This window comes from Xyrauchen texanus, chromosome 37 (genome assembly GCF_025860055.1).
Source record: "Xyrauchen texanus isolate HMW12.3.18 chromosome 37, RBS_HiC_50CHRs, whole genome shotgun sequence".
Taxonomy (NCBI): Eukaryota; Metazoa; Chordata; class Actinopteri; order Cypriniformes; family Catostomidae; genus Xyrauchen; species Xyrauchen texanus.
In genome coordinates this window covers 2,499,428-2,517,747 of record NC_068312.1, presented here as the reverse complement: position 1 = coordinate 2,517,747, position 18,320 = coordinate 2,499,428, and the positions used below count along the sequence as shown (strand labels likewise).

Below are 18,320 nucleotides of genomic sequence, written 5' to 3'. Positions count from 1 at the left end.
GATGCTCTTTCGTCATTTATTAACCCTCATTTCATTACAAACCCATCTCAATTTAAGTTGTTATTCACTCAAAATCTTCCCCTCTGCTGTAGCTTTCAAATCAAATATGGCACTTAGACATTTTGCATCAGGTTTGATTTATTTATTTATTTATTTATTTTTTTAATGAAATGTGTGGAAAAGTTGACCTGTTGATGTGTCTTTCACAGATTATGATGATATTTCCAACCTTGTAGACTTCATCATTTGTTTGGGTGGAGATGGGACCTTGCTCTATGCTTCCTCTCTCTTCCAGGTGTGAAAATAACTGCTGCAGTATTGACAGAATAATGAAAATCTAAGTGTCAGGGTTGTACAAAATTCAAAATTTTAGAATGAACTCCCTATCAATTCATGAGCTGGAATTGAAATTGGCCACACCCCACAGGAAGTAGATTTGGAATGATAGGAAGTGGAATTTACTGAATTGCAATTCAAAGAAATTCAAAACTTTCATCTATCAAAACAGAGACTACTTGTACAAAAGACACATTTTGTGTCTGATAATTTCATCATGATTTTTAACCAAGTATGCCTATTTATTCTCAAATAGGTGGAATTACATTTTTTAAAATTTTAGAGACAACATTTCTCTCTAAAAAAACGAATATTAATAAAATAAAGCTAAAACTAACACAGCGATTAAAACAGATTTAGTTTTACAACACCAGAAATTGTCCACAATGTTGTTTTCAAATATCTTCATAAAAACAGATTGAAAATTTGAATCTATTGATTGTTTAATATATTGATCAAATTAGAGCATTTGGGGAAATCAAGTGTTCTGCACCATGGTCCATAAAATAAAAATGTATTAAATATGGGGAAATAAATGAAATGCACAGTTCTAGGGGCCTGGGTAGCTCAGCAAGTAAAGACGCTTACTATCACACCTGGAGTCGCAAGTATGTATCCAGGGTGTGCTGAGTGACTCCAGTCAGGCTTCCCAAGCAACACAATTGGCCTGGTTGCTAGGGTAGAGTCACATGGGGTAACCTCGTGGTTGCTATAATGTGGTTCACTCAAGTCAAGTGTTTTTTATTGTCATTCAACCATATACAGTTAGTACAGTGTACAGTGAAACGAGACAACGTTCCTCCAGGTCCATGATGCTACATAAAACAACATAGGATAAACACAGAGCCACATGAGACTACACAGACTGAATAATATTTCTCCATAAAGTGCACATGCAAACGTGTGCAAAAAGTACGGGACAGTACAATAAATTATGGTGTAGCACCGACCAATACACATTTGTAGTCGGAGTAGTGCAAAAAGATGACTATTTCAAAATGCCAAATGTAAACATAGCATACTATGATATAGTGTTCTATGGACATAGCAGTTATTGAGGTAGCAGCCAGGTATAAAGTGACAGTAATTAAAGTGTAACTCTGGACATGTGCAAAAGTTGGATGTGTACAAGTGTGTGTGTGTGTGTGTGTGTGTGTGTGTGTGTGTGTGTGTGTGTGTGTGTGTGTGTGTGTCAGTCCTGTCCCTGAGTATTGAGGAGTCTGATGGCTTGGGGGAAGAAGCTGTTACAGAGTCTGGCCGTGAAGGCCCGAATGCTTCGGTACCTCTTGCCAGATGGCAGGAGGGTAAAGAGTTTGTGTGAGGGGTGTGTGGGGTCGTCCACAATGCTGGTTGCTTTGCAGATGCAGCGTTTTATGTAAATGTCTTTGATGGAGGGAAGAGAGACCCCAATGATCTTCTCAGCTGTCCTCACTATCCTCTGCAGGGCTTTGCGTTCAGAAATGGCGCAATTTCTAAACCAGGCAGTGATGCAGCTGCTCAGGATGCTCTCAATAGTCCCTCTATAGAATGTAGTGAAGATGAGGGGTGGGAGATGTGCTTTCCTCAGCCTTCGATGAAAGTAGAGATGCTGCTGGGCTTTCTTGGTAATAGAGCTGGTGTTGATGGACCAGGTGAGGTTCTCCACCAGGTGAACACCAAGGAATTTGGTGCTCTTGACGATCTCCACAGAGGAGCCGTCGAGCAGAGAGTGTTAACTATGTGCTCTCCTGAAGTCAACAACCATCTCTTTTGTTTTGTCGACATTCAGGGACAGGTTGTTGGCTCTACACCAGTTCGTCAGCCGCTGCACCTCCTCTCTGTATGCTGACTCGTCGTTCTTGCTGATGAGACCCACCACGGTTGTGTCATCGGTGAACTTGACGACGTGGTTCGAGCTGTACATTGCTGCACAGTTGTGAGTCAGCAGAGTGAACAGCAGTGGACTGAGCACACAGCCCTGGGGGGCCCCAGTGCTCAGTGTGGTGGTGGTTGTGGAGATGCTGTTCCCGATCCGGACTGACTAAGGTCTCCCAGTCAGGAAGTCCAGGATCCAGTTGCAGAGGGAGGTGTCCAGGCCCAGCAGGTTCAGCTTTCCAATCAGGTGCTGGGGAATGATTGTGTTGAATGCTGAGCTGAAGTCTATGAACAGCATTCGAACATATGAGTCCTTTTTATCTTGGTGGGTGAGGGCCAGATGGAGGGTGGTGGCAATGGCATCATCTGTTGAACGGTTATGACGATACGCAAACTGCAGTGTGTCTAGTGAAGGGAGCAGCTGGGTCTTAATGTGCCTCATGATGAGCATCTTGAAGCACTTCATGATGTTGGGTGTGAGTGCAACGGGACGGTAGTCGTTGAGGCAGGACACTGAAGACTTCTTTGACATGGGGACGGTGGTAGTGGCCTTGAAGCACGTTGGAACGACGGCGCTGCTCAGAGAGATGTTGAAGATGTCGGTAAGAACATCTGCCAGCTGGTCTGCACATCCTCTAAGCACTCTGCCAGGAATTTTGTCTGGTCCAGCAGCCTTCCATGGGTTTACTCTAGGTAGAGTTTTTCTCACATCGGCCGTGGTAAGACAGAGCACCTGGTCATTGGGAGGAGGGGTGGTCTTCCTCGCCACCACGTTGTTCTGCGCCTCAAACTGAGCGTAGAAGTCGTTCAGCTTATCTGGAAGGGAGGCATCTTTGTCACAGGCAACTGATGTTGTCCTGTAGTTGGTGTTGGCCTGGATGCCCTGCCACATGCACCGCTTTCTGCCGCTGTCCTGGAAGTGACTGTGGATTCTATGTGCGTGTGCGCGCTTTGCCTCTCTGATGGCCCTAAACAGTTTGGCCCTCGCTGTACTTAGGGCAGCCTTGTCGTCTGCTCTGAAGGCGGAGTCTCGGGTCCTCAGCAGCGCACACACCTCTGCAGTCATCCATGGCTTCTGGTTGGAGTGTGGTGATGGTCTTGGAGAAAGTGACCATCAATGCACTTGCTGATGTAGCTGGTCACTGATGCTGTGTATTCCTCAAGTTGGTAGAATCGCCATATGTTGCAGCCTCCCTGAACATGTGCCAGTCAGTACACTCAAAACAGTCCGGAAGAGCAGAGATGGCTCCTGCTGGCCAGGTTTTCACCTCTTAGTGCATGTGGTGAGTTGTGTGTGGAGCCACGGAGAATAGCGTGAAGCCTCCACATGCGCTATGTCTCGACTGAATTGCTGTTGTGTTTTCTAACTTGTGTTTTCTGATTTGTTGTTTGGTTTTGCACTTAACGGCCACCGTACAAAACAAGTTACCTACTGTGACAATGAACAACAAAAATTTAAATAAACCCTTGCAAATGGCCAAACAATGCTACCATATTATTTATGCCCAAAAATGCATGTTGGTAAGAGATTGAATGGGACTGAACCACATACATGTTTTGTAAAGGGCAATTTAATCTTAAATAAATGCATTCATCCAACTTGTGCGATACTTGCACCGGAAAAGTACAATAATCAAGTAAATCTTTCATTGTTTTTTCAGCATTGTTTACTTGATTTAAGAGGGCTTTTTTTTCTTCAGCGTAACATTTCTGGACATACCCCATTTGTTATGCATGTTCTAATATTATAACTTGGGCTGTCAATCATTACATGGTGTCCCAATTAATCAATTGCATATACAAATATTTGCTGAAAAAGCCTCTCATATAAAAATTATTCAATATATAATAATGAAATAATTATACATAGTTATATTTAAATATAATATATATATATATATATATATATATATATATATATATATATATATATATATATATATATATATATATATATATACTGTATAATAATGAATATTCAGCTAAATAAAATGCTTTACATTCCTGTAGCAGAAGAGTTAATCATTGATAAGACAATACAAATAGCGGCTTTAGAATACAATGTATTGTTTACTACCATATTATTGATCATAAGTCAATCATTGACACACAGTTCACAGCAATCCATTACACAAGTGAATTTATCAGTTGGAGATTTATTATGAGGGCTTGTTTAAGAACCCTTCAGTGAACACCTGCGTCAGACATGCTTGTGTACCATCTCGGGTGCGTTGTGTCATAAACGTACATTTTTAGGTCACTGTGTCAAGTTAAATATAGTTTAATTCTTCGAACACATCTGAGATCCCTTAGTTCGAATTTGCGCTCCCATCAAGTGTTTTGAACGCAAGAACGTAACGCATGTTTGTGTTGTGCTGTCTACTGAAGGGTTGTTTTCTTCACTGTATAAACTGTGTGTTGCTCATACAGCTCAAGTTATTTTTAATAAAATTAATCGCGCTGAATTAACGAGTTAATTATATTAGCCCTAATTATAACTTATTTCATGATTACTGAAAAATAAATGTGTTATTAAAAAATATCTTTAAAAAGTCATCATTTTATTTGTATAGTGCCTTTCACAACACACATAGTTTCAAAACAGAAAAAAAAAAGTCTTTAAATTTAATTCCATTTCAATTATAATTCCATTAATTCAAATTTGAATTGCAATTCTACATCTTTTTTGCTGCCTCAATTCAAATTCATGATTGAACAGTTCTGAATGGTGCACAACCCTGCTAAGTGTATTGTCAAAGAATTGGTCATTTTGGTAAGGAAACGTGCTAATAGCCTAACTGTAACTTTGTGTGTGTGTGTGTGTGATGTAGGAGAGTGTGCCTCCTGTCATGGCCTTCCATTTGGGTTCTCTGGGCTTTCTCACACCATTTAACTTCGACACATACCAGTCTCAGGTCACACAGGTCATTGAAGGTGAGTCCCCCCAGAATTTCCCTAAATTGTTCCTCGAACAATCTCTATTTGTGACACTTCAAATATGACACTGTCCCATCCTGTCCCAGCTGACTGGAGTGCTTTAAAATGCATCCCTATCCATGTTTGGTTGACACTCCATTCCCATTGTTTTGACTTCTTATTTTCAAGGAATTGTTCTTCCTAAATCATTTCCTGTATGCAGCTTTATTGTGTTTCGAGGTGTCAATTTATGAGGACATTATTGCTCATGTGTCACGGACAGTGAGATGTCTGTGAGCTGTATCTGATGCATTGCATTATGAAAACTCCTTGCAGTGACAACAGTCAGTACAGCACACTGGATCCATCTAGTAGATCTTTAATGTGACACATTTTTATTCACACAATCTTTCTTAAAATTCATTCAATACTGAGCAGTATATATAAAGATAGTTAGTTCTAATTAAAACCGATAATTTTACCCAGCATTTGTGTGTATGTTTATGATAATTGTAGTATTGTGTCTTTTAGATTAGCAACACACCAACGGCAGTCTCTGTCGTATTTGTATATTGCGCCGAGTTGCTGCGTATGTAGTGCGTTTGAAATCATGCACAATTTTGATGCTGCCTTAGAAGAAAATCCCCAGGGCTGCCAGAGTTTTATGAAGCATTTTTGTTGTTCCTCACCATAGGTAATGCTGCGATCATTCTGCGCAGTCGTCTGAAAGTGAAGGTGGTGAAAGAGTGTAGAGAGAAGAAGAGGGGAGCCGTGGATGTGAAGAGTTTGATTATCACGAATGGAGACACTGAACCCAACCAAAAAATGATGCAATATCAAGTGAGTACCAGAGCCCTGCCGCTCAGCAATTAATATGAATTTATAAGTCAAATGTAAGTTATGTCTGGGGAAAAAACACCTTGAATCACAGCACAAGCACTCTGTTAATACACTTGAACTAATAGTGTGTGATCCATGGACAATGACAAAGGGTGATTTAGCTTTTAATGATATGAACTGTTAAAATCCATCTAATTTCTTAATTAAGGATAATGTGGTGTCTGGGTGAATCTCATGAAACCTGTCCAGATCATGTTCGGGTCAAATTCAACTCCTTAATGAATCTCCAAATGGGGCGTGGTTACTCACTTCGACTTACGGTTAAGGTTAGGGAAAGGGTTGGGTAAGGGGCTCCCTATATCTTCAATGGCGGTTTGGAGTGACAGCCCCTTTTTGGAGCAATGCCTGCAGCTATACCCTTCTCCAGTGATCCGTTTCAATGAGCAAAATGATTAACAGGTGAAAAGAGTCAATGTCTGCGGTCCGCGGACATGTTTTTGTTTGCTGTTTACAAAGTCTACAGCTGTCACAGAGACCGGTGAGATATCTCAGCACACTTATTTCATTCATATCTTTAATGGAGTAGGACATTTTTTTTTACAAACTTTCTCTCCAATTGCACATGCTCCGTTCTCAATGCACTCTTAAGTCCTTGTGGTGGCGTAGTGACACACCTCAATCTGGGTGGCAGATGACGAATCTCAGTTGCCTCTGCAGCTGAGGCCGTCAATCCGCACATTTTATCATATGGCTTGTTGGGCGCATTACTGTGGCATCCACACACATCTCACCACACGCCCCACTGAGAGTGAGAACCACACTATAGTGTGTGACTCCATGAGGAGGTTACCCCATGTGACTCTACCCTTCCTAGCAACCGGGTGAATTTGGTTGCTTAGGAGACCTGGCTGGAGTCACTCAGCACACCCTGGGATTTGAACTTGCGAACTCCAGGTGTGGTAGTCAGCTTCTTTACCACTAGGCCCGCTTTACATACTTTTCCATGAAAAAAATCACTTACAGCACCTTTAAATGGAATGTCCTGCTCACTCATGCGTCACTGAGTGAGGAATAAATTCTTGGAATATAACTAAATAATTGGAATAAACAATTCTTCCGTCAATTGATATAGTTCATTGTTCTAACTGTAGGCTTCAAACACAATTCATCCAATCAGAATTTCGAGTTGAAATGATCCGTTTAATAAACTGCTGTAAACAATCTGCTAGATCTCTGTTCTTCTTTCAGGTGCTGAATGAAGTTGTGGTGGACAGAGGTCCATCCTCATACCTCTCTAATGTCGACCTGTTCCTGGATGGTCACCTGATCACCACTGTTCAAGGAGATGGTTAGTGTGTAATCAAACCTAAACCAGCTAATTATACTGTCTTAAGAGTGTCTTAATGTTAACAATTTCTACATCTTTACAAAGATCTACGGGTTCAGTATTGATATCCAATATCTGTTTCACGATAGCAGTGCTCCAGAAACAGCAATTTAGTTATTCGTGTCAAGAGTACAAATTAAAACATGCAATAACAAAATGGGACTTCATACCTTTGTTATGAAATAACAATCGCCAGTTGAATCCAGTTCAACACACTTTGGTCAATCGTCCATGACAAGCGTTCATTGAAAAACATCCAATAGCACTTTTTGTCCTTAAAAGTGATCAATCTGAGAAATATTGATATATTCTCCATTGTTTACATGAGATCTCGCCTGAAAGAATTACACTTCATCATCGTTCTTCAACAAACTGCAATCTGAGCAGCATTCATGCTGTAAAACTGTAGATGATCTTATATATTAGAGTCTCATAAACAAAACCAGCCCATCTCCAAAGTCTATTTTTAAAGAATGGGGTGTAATTTTATTCAGAATAGCCAAGCTTTTATAAAATTATAAGCGCCACATTTCTGCATTTAAACCCTCCAAAAATGGACCCCATTGACTTCCATTTGAAGTGTCTCACTGGAACACACATTTATAGTTTTTTTTATAGGAAAAGAGAGTTTAGTTGAAAATACATTTTTGAGGTAATCAACATTATAACACAAATACTGATGATTGAGCTTAAATTAAACCAGAATATTTCTTTAAATATGTCAAAATCGTCATAATCGCAATTTTTGTTTGGCAATTAATCATCAGCCAAATTTCATAATCGTAACAGCCCTATATGACGATAAATTCATATTATGTAATAAATATAATATTCATCTATAATAATATGAGATATTTAAAATACATCACATTATTGAGGCAGACAAGTAAAGCATTGATTAGACGATGCAGACTTAACAAGCATATCACTAGCCTGCAGTCTGTCCAAGGGAGACACAGGACACTTTTTTTGCAGCGCATATGACTTTCAGCATCATTCGCCAGAAACAATATGTTTATAAAATGCTAGGTCAAGTTACATATAGTTTGAAACTTTTCAAAATGTGTAGTGAGATCCGTGCACTCTGCTTTGCTCTTGTTGTGTTCATGCTTGAATTGTTTATTATGGAGGTGCAATTAATTGCATTATTATTTTAATATAATTAATAGAAAATCAACCATATTAGTTTTTACTAGAAAACAAGACAAAATATTAAGATTTGAGTTTTTTGTATAAAGTTTTCTGAATTGCCTTTCTGAACTTTCTGTCCTTCTCTCAGGTGTGATAGTGTCCACGCCCACAGGCAGCACTGCATACGCTGTAGCAGCAGGTGCCTCAATGATCCACCCGAATGTTCCAGCCATCATGATCACACCCATCTGTCCACACTCGCTCTCATTCAGACCCATCGTTGTGCCCGCGGGCGTCGAGCTCAAGGTGAATGCTGCTCAACACTGCTGCTCCCCTGTTCTGTGATTGCATGGGGGCATTCTCTCAACACTGCTTTGTTTTTGATTTTAGATCATGCTGTCCCGTGATGCCAGAAACACAGCCTGGGTGTCTCTCGATGGCAGGAAACGGCAGGAAATTGCACATGGGGACAGGTTAGTGACATCAGCATCAGATTAAACCAGATAAAAGCTCCTTGAAGATATTTATGATGCAGGTTATAAATGGTTTGAGTCAACATGAAACGTCATTCACAATCTATTTTACTTCCATAATGCTATTTAAAGTACCACATTTGGGCTGAAACTAATGATTATTTTGATAATCAACTAATCTAACAATTTTTGGAATGATTATTCGACTATTCTGCGACTATTGCAATGATTAATCATTAGCTCTGATTACTCATTCACATCATTAGCTCCAATTATTCAGCATGTGCCCCGAAAACCCAAGGTCAAAACCCTGCAGATCACTGATTGGTCTTAGAGAATCGTTATTTCCAGCATCACTGTATTTGCGACACGGGACATCAACCCGTTAGTTTTAAAGTTATCTACAGCTAAACCTGCGAGCAATGGGAAGTAAGGGCCATTGAGGATGGTATGTTTTGTTACGGTAACTCTATACTCTGCTTGAAAGCTTCACTTTATTTAGTTGACCAGCTACTGGAAGCTTGCTTCTAAAACATCCAGGCCAATTTAACTTGTGTAAAATCACCATGCAACAACTGCTTTATGCAACACTATGAGCTAGTAGCTAACAGCTAGCGGTCATGTTATTGTAAACATTTTTGTGTCGCGTTTAAGATGATGTCACGGCAGTAGAGGTGGTGCAAATATGGTTGGTCATTGTTCATGCCCAAAAGTTGTTACGGGTGGAATGGGGGGGGGGGGTTCGTTGTTCATGCCCAAAAGGGTTTCCAAGCGGGGATCACTAAACTAGATCACACAGCCTTAAAGCCCAGGGCAGTCAACGGCCCCCTGGTAGTCAAGGGCCCCTGGGCACTGGCCCCATTGGCCCGGTCGGTAATCCATCCCATAAATGTTTGTGCTAATCAATATTATGCCACAAATGCTGTTGACTGAGTTTAACATGTATTGAACCCGGAATATTCCTTTTAAAAGAATAATTTTTGCCACGTCCCTTTCTACAGACATAATGCAAGTCTAATGTCTTAATATTTCTCTCTATTTTTCAGTATTACCATCACTACGTCCTGTTTCCCTGTTCCTTCCATCTGTTTCCGTGATCCGGTGAATGATTGGTTCGAGAGTCTGTCTCAATGTTTACACTGGAATGTTCGTAAGAAACAGAGTCATCTGAGTTCAGAAGAGGAGTTCTGAGCGCATTCATACTCATGCTTTCCAACACTATTACTCAAATGATGTCCTTCCTTTTTTTTTTAAGTTGCAGTGCTGTATTTTCTCTGTTTGTCATAATCCTCCAGTGGTCAGGACTCTTCAGGAATCTTACGAAAACAAGTCCAGGTCACATTTCACCCAAAAATCAAATATATATATATTTTATTATTTTCCCCGTATCACAGTCATAAATAGTCATAAATGGAAAAAAGAAACCGAAAAAAATAAAATAATAATAATAATATATATATATATATATTGTACCTAAAAACAAGCCTTATTTCTGTGCAAAATCAAAAGTTGTATCTTTTTCTTTGGATTTTGAAGTGAAATATGAGCCGGATGTGTTCTTGACAAGTTTCGTGACATTCACAGTTTTACCGCTATCAGTTCCATCCTAATGTTGTGTAAAGTACCATGCATTATCAGTTCTGGGCAAACGAGATCGTTTGAAGGATTGTAGCAATAAGTGAATTTCAATAGATTGTGCCTTATATCATGTAAAGCATCGCATCAAAATCTAGTCATTTAGAATGTATTGCATCGTACATCTCGTGATGGATGTATTCGTATCTAAGCTTGAATATTCTTAATGTTTCAGAAATCACTGTATTCTTTGCATTGTTGTTTTACGGGTCAACAAGCAATCTCTTTAACAACGAGTTTGAATTTCTCCATTCCAGGTTCAAAAGGACCATAATGTTTTTTCTTTGTTTCCCAGTTTTAGACAACTTTTGCTTTATTATTGTTCTTAATATTCAAGACGGTAATGAAACTTTGGTTTCACTCTGACATTGGTATCTTCCAAGTCCTGGTGCAGTTTTTGTTTCGATGGTGAGAAGTGGTCAGACCTTTACATGAATTCAGCAAATTGTGGTTTTAAGTGCCCTTCACAAGAATAAATGCTGTGCCTCTAATACAATCTAAAGAGGAAGGGTCAAATCTGAGATGGGATTTTGACAGACAGGTAATGGACAAAAGAACCGAAACACTGTTTAGCTTTGAAGTGAATGCATAACAATTACAAATGCAGATTAGCAACCGCTCGTGTCAGCCATAAAAGAGTCATTTGATAAATGTGCTTTCAAAGCAATCAGTATTATGTAACAGACATCCTGAATCACAAGTGCATCAATTATAAAACCATGAAATGATTTCATCCGCCAGGTGGAACCGATGCAAAAACATAATGAGTACCTACGAGACATCAGAGGGACAATTGTTGCAAGCAAAAGCTCATCTACAGATCCTCTTCTGGAAATGTGCTTGGTGCTTTGCAAATACCTCCTCAAATCTACCACAGATAGAATGCACAAAAAGAAGACAAATGCACACTGTGAGTTTTACAAAGCTAGAATCAGTGACAGACCTGTTACATAGAAAGTTCAGTGAAGAACAATGCACACTGTTGCATAAGGTGGAGAAAACCCTGGACCTTCCTCAATCATAAGATGCAAAGATTGAACTTTAATTAGAAGTTCAGTAGATTTCCACCTCTGCAAGTGTGACATCACTACTTTATTCTTTCACAGTCATTTCTAGAGTTCCTGAAGCTGATTTAAAGCACAGTGATGATGTTAATATATTAGGTCTTTCTGTAATTTTGTCCATTTGCTGTTATCATTAACAGGTATAGTTTATGTTCAGCAGGTGCTTTTTTTTTTCTTCTCATGGCCTTTGTGTGTAACATGTAAGAACGCAGTTGCAGCGTAAAGTTATTGTATGAAATTGGTTTGAAAATCAATCATATGGTCATAGGGATCTTTTCTATTTACTTTCTTAGACATTTTTTACATGTAATATATGAAGTTTGTCATTTAAACATGATCTAATCTGAACTACATCAAACTAAAACCAAATGATTGGTTAAACAAGGTGTTTTTCTAAAAGCCGATTTGATATAAATGTAAGATATTTCTATGAGAAAATAAGAACAAGGGATTTTGTAATAAACAGCTCTGTGATTTGCTAATGAGGCCTAAAATACAGATGCATTGTCACTAACATGAACCTCTCAGTCAGTTTACAGGTCTGACTTCTGCTTCTGTGTTTTATCACATCCTGTCAGATTTTTTAATTATTGTTATATATTAAAATGAACTTTTTCAAAGTAAAACTAAGTATAAAATAAATGTCTCTCTCCTTGTCTCTCTCTTTTAATGTATTTTTCAGAATTGGTTTTCAAAGGACGGTGTTGTTATCCATGCATAATATCTATCCGGAAATAATCAGTGTTTTTACTCCATGAATTTAAGACGTAACCGTGCCATTATACAAGTAAACAATAGTGGTACATTTAAGATCTAGAAAATCTCTCAAACCTAAAGTGACTTGGATTTTGTGCTCTTGTTCTGTCACTGTTTCTCCTTTTGCTTTTGAACCTCCATCAATAGATATCCATTTTACCAAAAAGTTCATCCTTGTTCCTGCGTGGTGTCTAATCCTGTAAGCTGTGCACGCTTCACAGAAGAAACAGTCTTGTCTGTTTGTCCTTTCAGTAAATACAGTCAATATGGCTGTACAAGACTGCTGTTTCATTATGAACTCGCGTCTTGTGTCACACCATTACGGGTGTTTCAAAATAAGGGGAGATTTTTTTTTACTACGAGTTTCCTCATTTCACTGACACATTCCACTTACGTTATCTTTTACATTAAGAATAGACAAGAGTATTTGTTTTGGACTGGAAAAACTAAGAGCGTTACTGTGATGTAAAGGGATTGATGGAAAGGAGGAGGTTAGAACCGGCTTGACGATATAAATTATATTTAATTAAGAACTTAAACCAAAGGACACAAACACACACATTTGACAGAGCTGCCTGTAAAAGCTCGTTCGTGTGCTCTCTCTCTCTCTCACCACCAGTTGGCATTTATCCCTCTCGGAGGCTTGATTAGCCTGATAAGGGGCCGGGTGTGTAGAATCACGACCTGTCATATGTGTTTACAGCAGAAAGGAGAGCTTTCGATAAAACATGACCAAATAGCGAATGTAAAATGTCCATGTATTAATGTGAAAATATGTAAATGCATAATTTGTTCAAATTGAGTAACATAAATCAGGTCTCAGTAGTCAAGTCAAGTCAATTTTATTTGTATAGCGCCTTTCACAACACACATCGTTTCAAAGCTGCTTTACAGAAGATCAGCATTAACAGACGATAAAACTGTAATGTCTATAAAATCGATTAATCATCATTGTGTAATTTAGATAAAATACGATTTTTAATAGTGTTTAAAAATAATTAAATGATAATTGTATTAATAACCCCAGTGAGCAAGCTGTAGGCGACTGTGGCAAGGAACACAAAACTCCATAAGATGTAGATTAATGGAGAAAAATAACCTTGGGAGAAACCAGACTCACTGTGGGGGCCAGTTCCCTCTGACTAACATTATGAATGTAATGTAAATATTAATTATGTATAGGTAAAATCATGGTTTAAAATTATTAAACTAAGTGTTAAGAGTCAGTGATTAAACATCGATTGTGTTTGAACTGTAAGATTAATGACCAAAGTCTTTGAAGTCCATCTTGATTAATTGCAGAAGTTCACATAGATGCAATTGTCCTTGTTAATTGGCTGATGAAGGCTTTTGTTGGCAATAGATAGTCTAAGCATTTCATTTCAAGATCGTAGTCCATCTATAGACCGAGGTGATGCAGGTTGGAGTTGGCATCATTTCATCCTCTGAAGTCCGTCATAATAGATTGAAGTGATGTTTGGCTGGCACCGGCTGCATTTAGTCATCATCATTCTGCGACATGTAGCATTGGAGTCCAACATGAAGCAGGAATGGTGCTGGATCCAGCCGGTTCTGGTGACCTCAGGATAGGAGTCCCGAGGTTGAGACAGGGAAACAAATAAAAAGATGTAAGCATAGATGCCATTTAATTTATTGCAGAGTTAGAGATCATGCTCAATGTTTCTGGTTTCTGGTTCTGGCAGACCCAACTAAAGCAGCCTAATTGTGGGTTGGAGGATAAATTAGGTGTATGCCTGGCTAAATAGATGAGTCTTTAGTCTAGACTTAAACTGAGAGAGTGTGTCTGCATCTCGAACAGTGTTTGGGAGACTATTCCATAGTTTAGGAGCCAAATATGAAAAGGATCTTCCTCCTTTAGTGGATTTTGATATTCTAGGAACTATTAATAGGCCAGAATTTTGCGATCTTAATGAGCGTGTTGGAATATAGCGTGGTAGAAGATCACTTAAGTACTGCAGAGCTAGACCATTCAAAGCTTTGTACGTAGTTAACAGAATTTTAAAATCAATACGGAATTTAACAGGTAGCCAATGTAACGATGATAAAATGGGGCTAATATGATCATATTTCTTGGTTCTCGTCAGCACTCTGGCTGCTGCATTTTGAACCAATTGAAGTTTATTTATTGATCTTGCTGGACATCCTCCCAGTAATGCATTACAATAATCTAGTCTTGAGGTCATGAACGCATGAATTAGTTTTTCGGCATCAGCAACCGAGAGCATATGCCTTAATTTAGCAATATTTCTTAGGTGGAAGAATGCTGTTCTACAAACATTTGTAATTTGATTTTCAAAGGACAGATTGGTATCAAATATAACACCTAAGTTCTTCGCTGTTGAAGATGATGTAACAGTACATCCATCTAGAGACAAATTATATTTTAGTGGCTTATTTTTAGAGTTTTTGGTCCAATAATTAGAACCTCTGTTTTGTCAGAATTGAGTAGAAGGAAATTTCTGGCCATCCAATCTTTTATTTCATTAATACACTCTGCTAATTTTGAGAATTGTGAAATCTCATCAGGTTTTGAAGAAATATAAAGTTGTGTATCGTCAGCATAGCAGTGGAAACTTATTCCACGATTCCTGATAATATCTCCCAGGGAAGCATATACATGGAGAAAAGCAGAGGCCCTAAAACTGATCCCTGTGGCACTCCATACTTTACTTTTGTTTGGTTTGACAATTCCTCATTTAAATAGACAAAGTGGTAGCGGTCTGCTAAATATGACCTAAACCATGCTAATGCCACTCCACAAATTCCAACATAATTCTCTAGCCTATTCAAGAGAATGTCGTGATCTATCGTGTCGAATGCAGCACTAAGATCTAAAAGCACTAGAAGAGAAATGCAACCGCGATCAGATGATAAGAGCAAGTCATTTGTAACTCTGATAAGTGCAGTCTCTGTACTGTGATGAGGCCTAAATCCTGATTGAAATTCTTCATATATACTATTTCTCTGTAGAAATGAACATATTTGGGAGGATACAGTCCAGTAGTCTGGACTGAGTGCTTGTTACCTCTTTCTGGTTTGAACTTAAGGTGGACGTGGCCACACGATTGCAACAGTGCAGTTCCAAAGTGATGTAAAAAGGGTATTAATTAATGATATGCTTCTATTGAAGTCATCAGTCCGCTGCATTTCAAGTTCATTTAAAAATAAAAATCATGTTTAATATTAGAATTCCTAAAGAAGAACTACACTACCCATTATCCTGAAGAAAAAGATCCACCAATCAAAGAGTCACTTCCATGATGCCATGTGAAGTCCGTCTTCCTACACTCTTAAAGGGATAGTTCGCCCAAAAATGAAAATTCTCTGATTGATCTGTTTCTCACCCACATGTATCATATGTGCTTCTGAAGACATGGATTAAACCACTTGAGTATGGATTAGTTTATGCTGATTTATATCATTTTTGGAGTTTCAAAGTTCTGGTCACCATTCACTTGTATTGTATGGACCTGCAGAGCTGAAACATTCTTCTAAAAAATGTATTTGTGTTCAGCAGAAGAGAGAAAGTCATACTCATCTGGGATGGCATGAGGGGGAGTAAGTGAATTTTCATTAAGGGGTGAACTATCCCTTTAAGGGCAATTCACTCTGACCCAAAACACACATTTGCTGACTTTTGTTAGGTCAGTGTTCAACCTAGAGTATTGAGTTTGTTAGGGCAGTGTAAATTGGCCTTTAGTATATTGATCCTCTACTTTTAATTAATAACTTGTAATCAATAGTTATGTTTTTCCCTCGTTTTAAATTTGATTACATCATAATGCCTCATGGAATTGTAGGATTTTAGCAACAGTTTAAATAAATTTTTCTGTAGCAATGTGTTAGTTTTGAAATAAAGTAGCTTTTCAGTGGCGAAACTTTATTTTTGAATCGGTAGTGGCGTTGCGTTGACAAAAGCAACACCACTACACGATGTGATGTACCAGAGGCCTCATGTCTAACACTATGTAGATTTCATCATTAAAGTGTGCGTATGCACAAAAGGTAGATTTTGATAAATTCGATTTATAAAACCATACGTACGCCAGAACCTGCGCATAGTTCCCTCAATAAATCCCAGCTAGCGGAAGATTGTGCACGTGATTCATTCCCCACCCCGTCTCCTCCCCTAAAATAACCATATATGGAGTGTACGACGGCTGTTTTTACTATGCATATCCTAATCTGCATACAATTACCATATGCATTTCACCATCCAGACACGTGATTTCTGCTATTTATTAAGAGATAAGACTGTCACATGTGCCCAAAGATTAGATGCTGCACCATGAAGAAACATTATTTATTAACATATGAACTTGTTTTCAAAGAATATGTCAATATCCCTTGGTAAAATGTTTTTCTCTTTGCAGACATAAATCTAACCTAAGCAATTTAGCTTCTCAGAAAACATTTAAAATGTTTTATAAAAATGAAGAGTGTTTTTATTGTGTCTTAAAGCTACTGTTCATTTCACGTCAGTCGGAGTCAACTGCACATTACAGATAATCTTTATTCAAACCTGTATTTATCTCAGTACATGATTGTAATAGAACAGAAAATATCTCAAATTAAGAAATCTTCACTGTAATTTTTGTTGTTGTTGTTCCTTCTCTGCAAGGACATGGGAAAGTTCTCCAAACGCAGCACATCCCAAAGCAATATTTCCCTTTTACTGTTTATATTTGAATGTCTTTTCAATTAGTTTCATAAAAATAATATAGCCTACATGGCTTGATAACGATTACTTCTGTTTCAAGTGCTGAACAACATACTTTTATATTCTAAATGTGAATTAAATGAAAATCAGAGTTTATAATCAGTGTGTTCAGTTCAGTATTTGTCCAGCTGGAATCGCCAGTTCTCACTCACACACCAGTAGAAGAGTGTGTACAGCCGTGGCCAAAAGTATTAGCAGTGACATACATTTTGTGTTTCACAACGTTTTCTGCTTCAGTTGTTGTGGTGTTGATTCACATTGTTTCTAGATTATTGTGAAGAGTGATCAGATGCATTTTAAATAATTGCAAAAAGCTTCATTGGTCAAACATTTTTACTTTATCACAGAAACCCAAATTTCACAGTTTTTTGGCCCTGGCACAAATTGACAGCTAACATCATTTCACTAATCATATCAGCAGCACCTGGGAAAGTGTGAACGAGTACTAGTCAGGTGAAATCACTCTATCATTCTGATTGGATTATAAGAGCAGACTATTTGCTATAAAAGGAGGGAAGAAGTGCTTCCAATCATTGTGTTCTTGTTCGCAATGGTTACCTCTAAATAAAGACGTGCAGCCATCATCACTTTGGATCAAAATGGCCTCATATGCAAGTAAATTGCTGCAAAGAATATTGCACCTGAAAGAACCATTTACTGGATCATCAAGAACTTTGAGGAGAGAGGTTCAACTGCAGTGAAGAAGGCTTCAGGACGTCCCAGAGTGTCCAGCAAGCGTCATTACCGTCTCCTCCTTAGGAGTCACCACCAGTGCAGAGCTTGCTCAATATAGGCAGCAGGTTGGTGTGTGAGTGCATCTGCATGCAGTGAGGCGAAGACTTTTTGACAATGCCCTTCTTGACACCAGGCCAGCCAAGAAGCCACTTCTCTCCAAGAAAAACATCAAGGACAGATTGAAATTCTGCAGGAAGTACAAGGATTGGACATCGGAAGACTGGTGCAAAGTTATTTTCTCTGAAGCCCCCTTCCGACTGTTTGGGACATCTGGAAAATCGATAGTCCGGAGAAGAAAAGATGAACGCTACCATGAGTCCTGTGTCGTGCCATCAGTGAAGTATCCTGAGACATCCATGTGTGGGGTTGCTTTTCATCACAGGGAGTGGGCTCTCTCACAATCCTGCCCAAAATCACTGCCATGAATAAAGAATGGTATCAAAATGTCCTGC

At 38.7% G+C, this 18,320-nt stretch overlaps 1 protein-coding gene across 3 annotated transcripts in view; it reads left to right on the top strand.

Moving 5' to 3' along the window:
• Window positions 1-12,284, top strand: part of LOC127630676 (NAD kinase-like) — a 61,091-nt gene extending 48,807 nt beyond the window's left edge. For all 3 annotated transcript variants that reach the window (XM_052108322.1, XM_052108323.1, XM_052108324.1), the window contains 7 exons: window positions 210-295; window positions 5,022-5,124; window positions 5,801-5,946; window positions 7,195-7,294; window positions 8,613-8,770; window positions 8,855-8,937; window positions 9,984-12,284. In XM_052108322.1, the coding sequence (XP_051964282.1) occupies window positions 210-295; window positions 5,022-5,124; window positions 5,801-5,946; window positions 7,195-7,294; window positions 8,613-8,770; window positions 8,855-8,937; window positions 9,984-10,128 (821 nt within the window). In that variant the 3' untranslated portion in view covers window positions 10,129-12,284. The remainder of the gene's footprint in view (window positions 1-209; window positions 296-5,021; window positions 5,125-5,800; window positions 5,947-7,194; window positions 7,295-8,612; window positions 8,771-8,854; window positions 8,938-9,983) is intronic.
• Window positions 12,285-18,320: the final 6,036 nt, after the last annotated feature.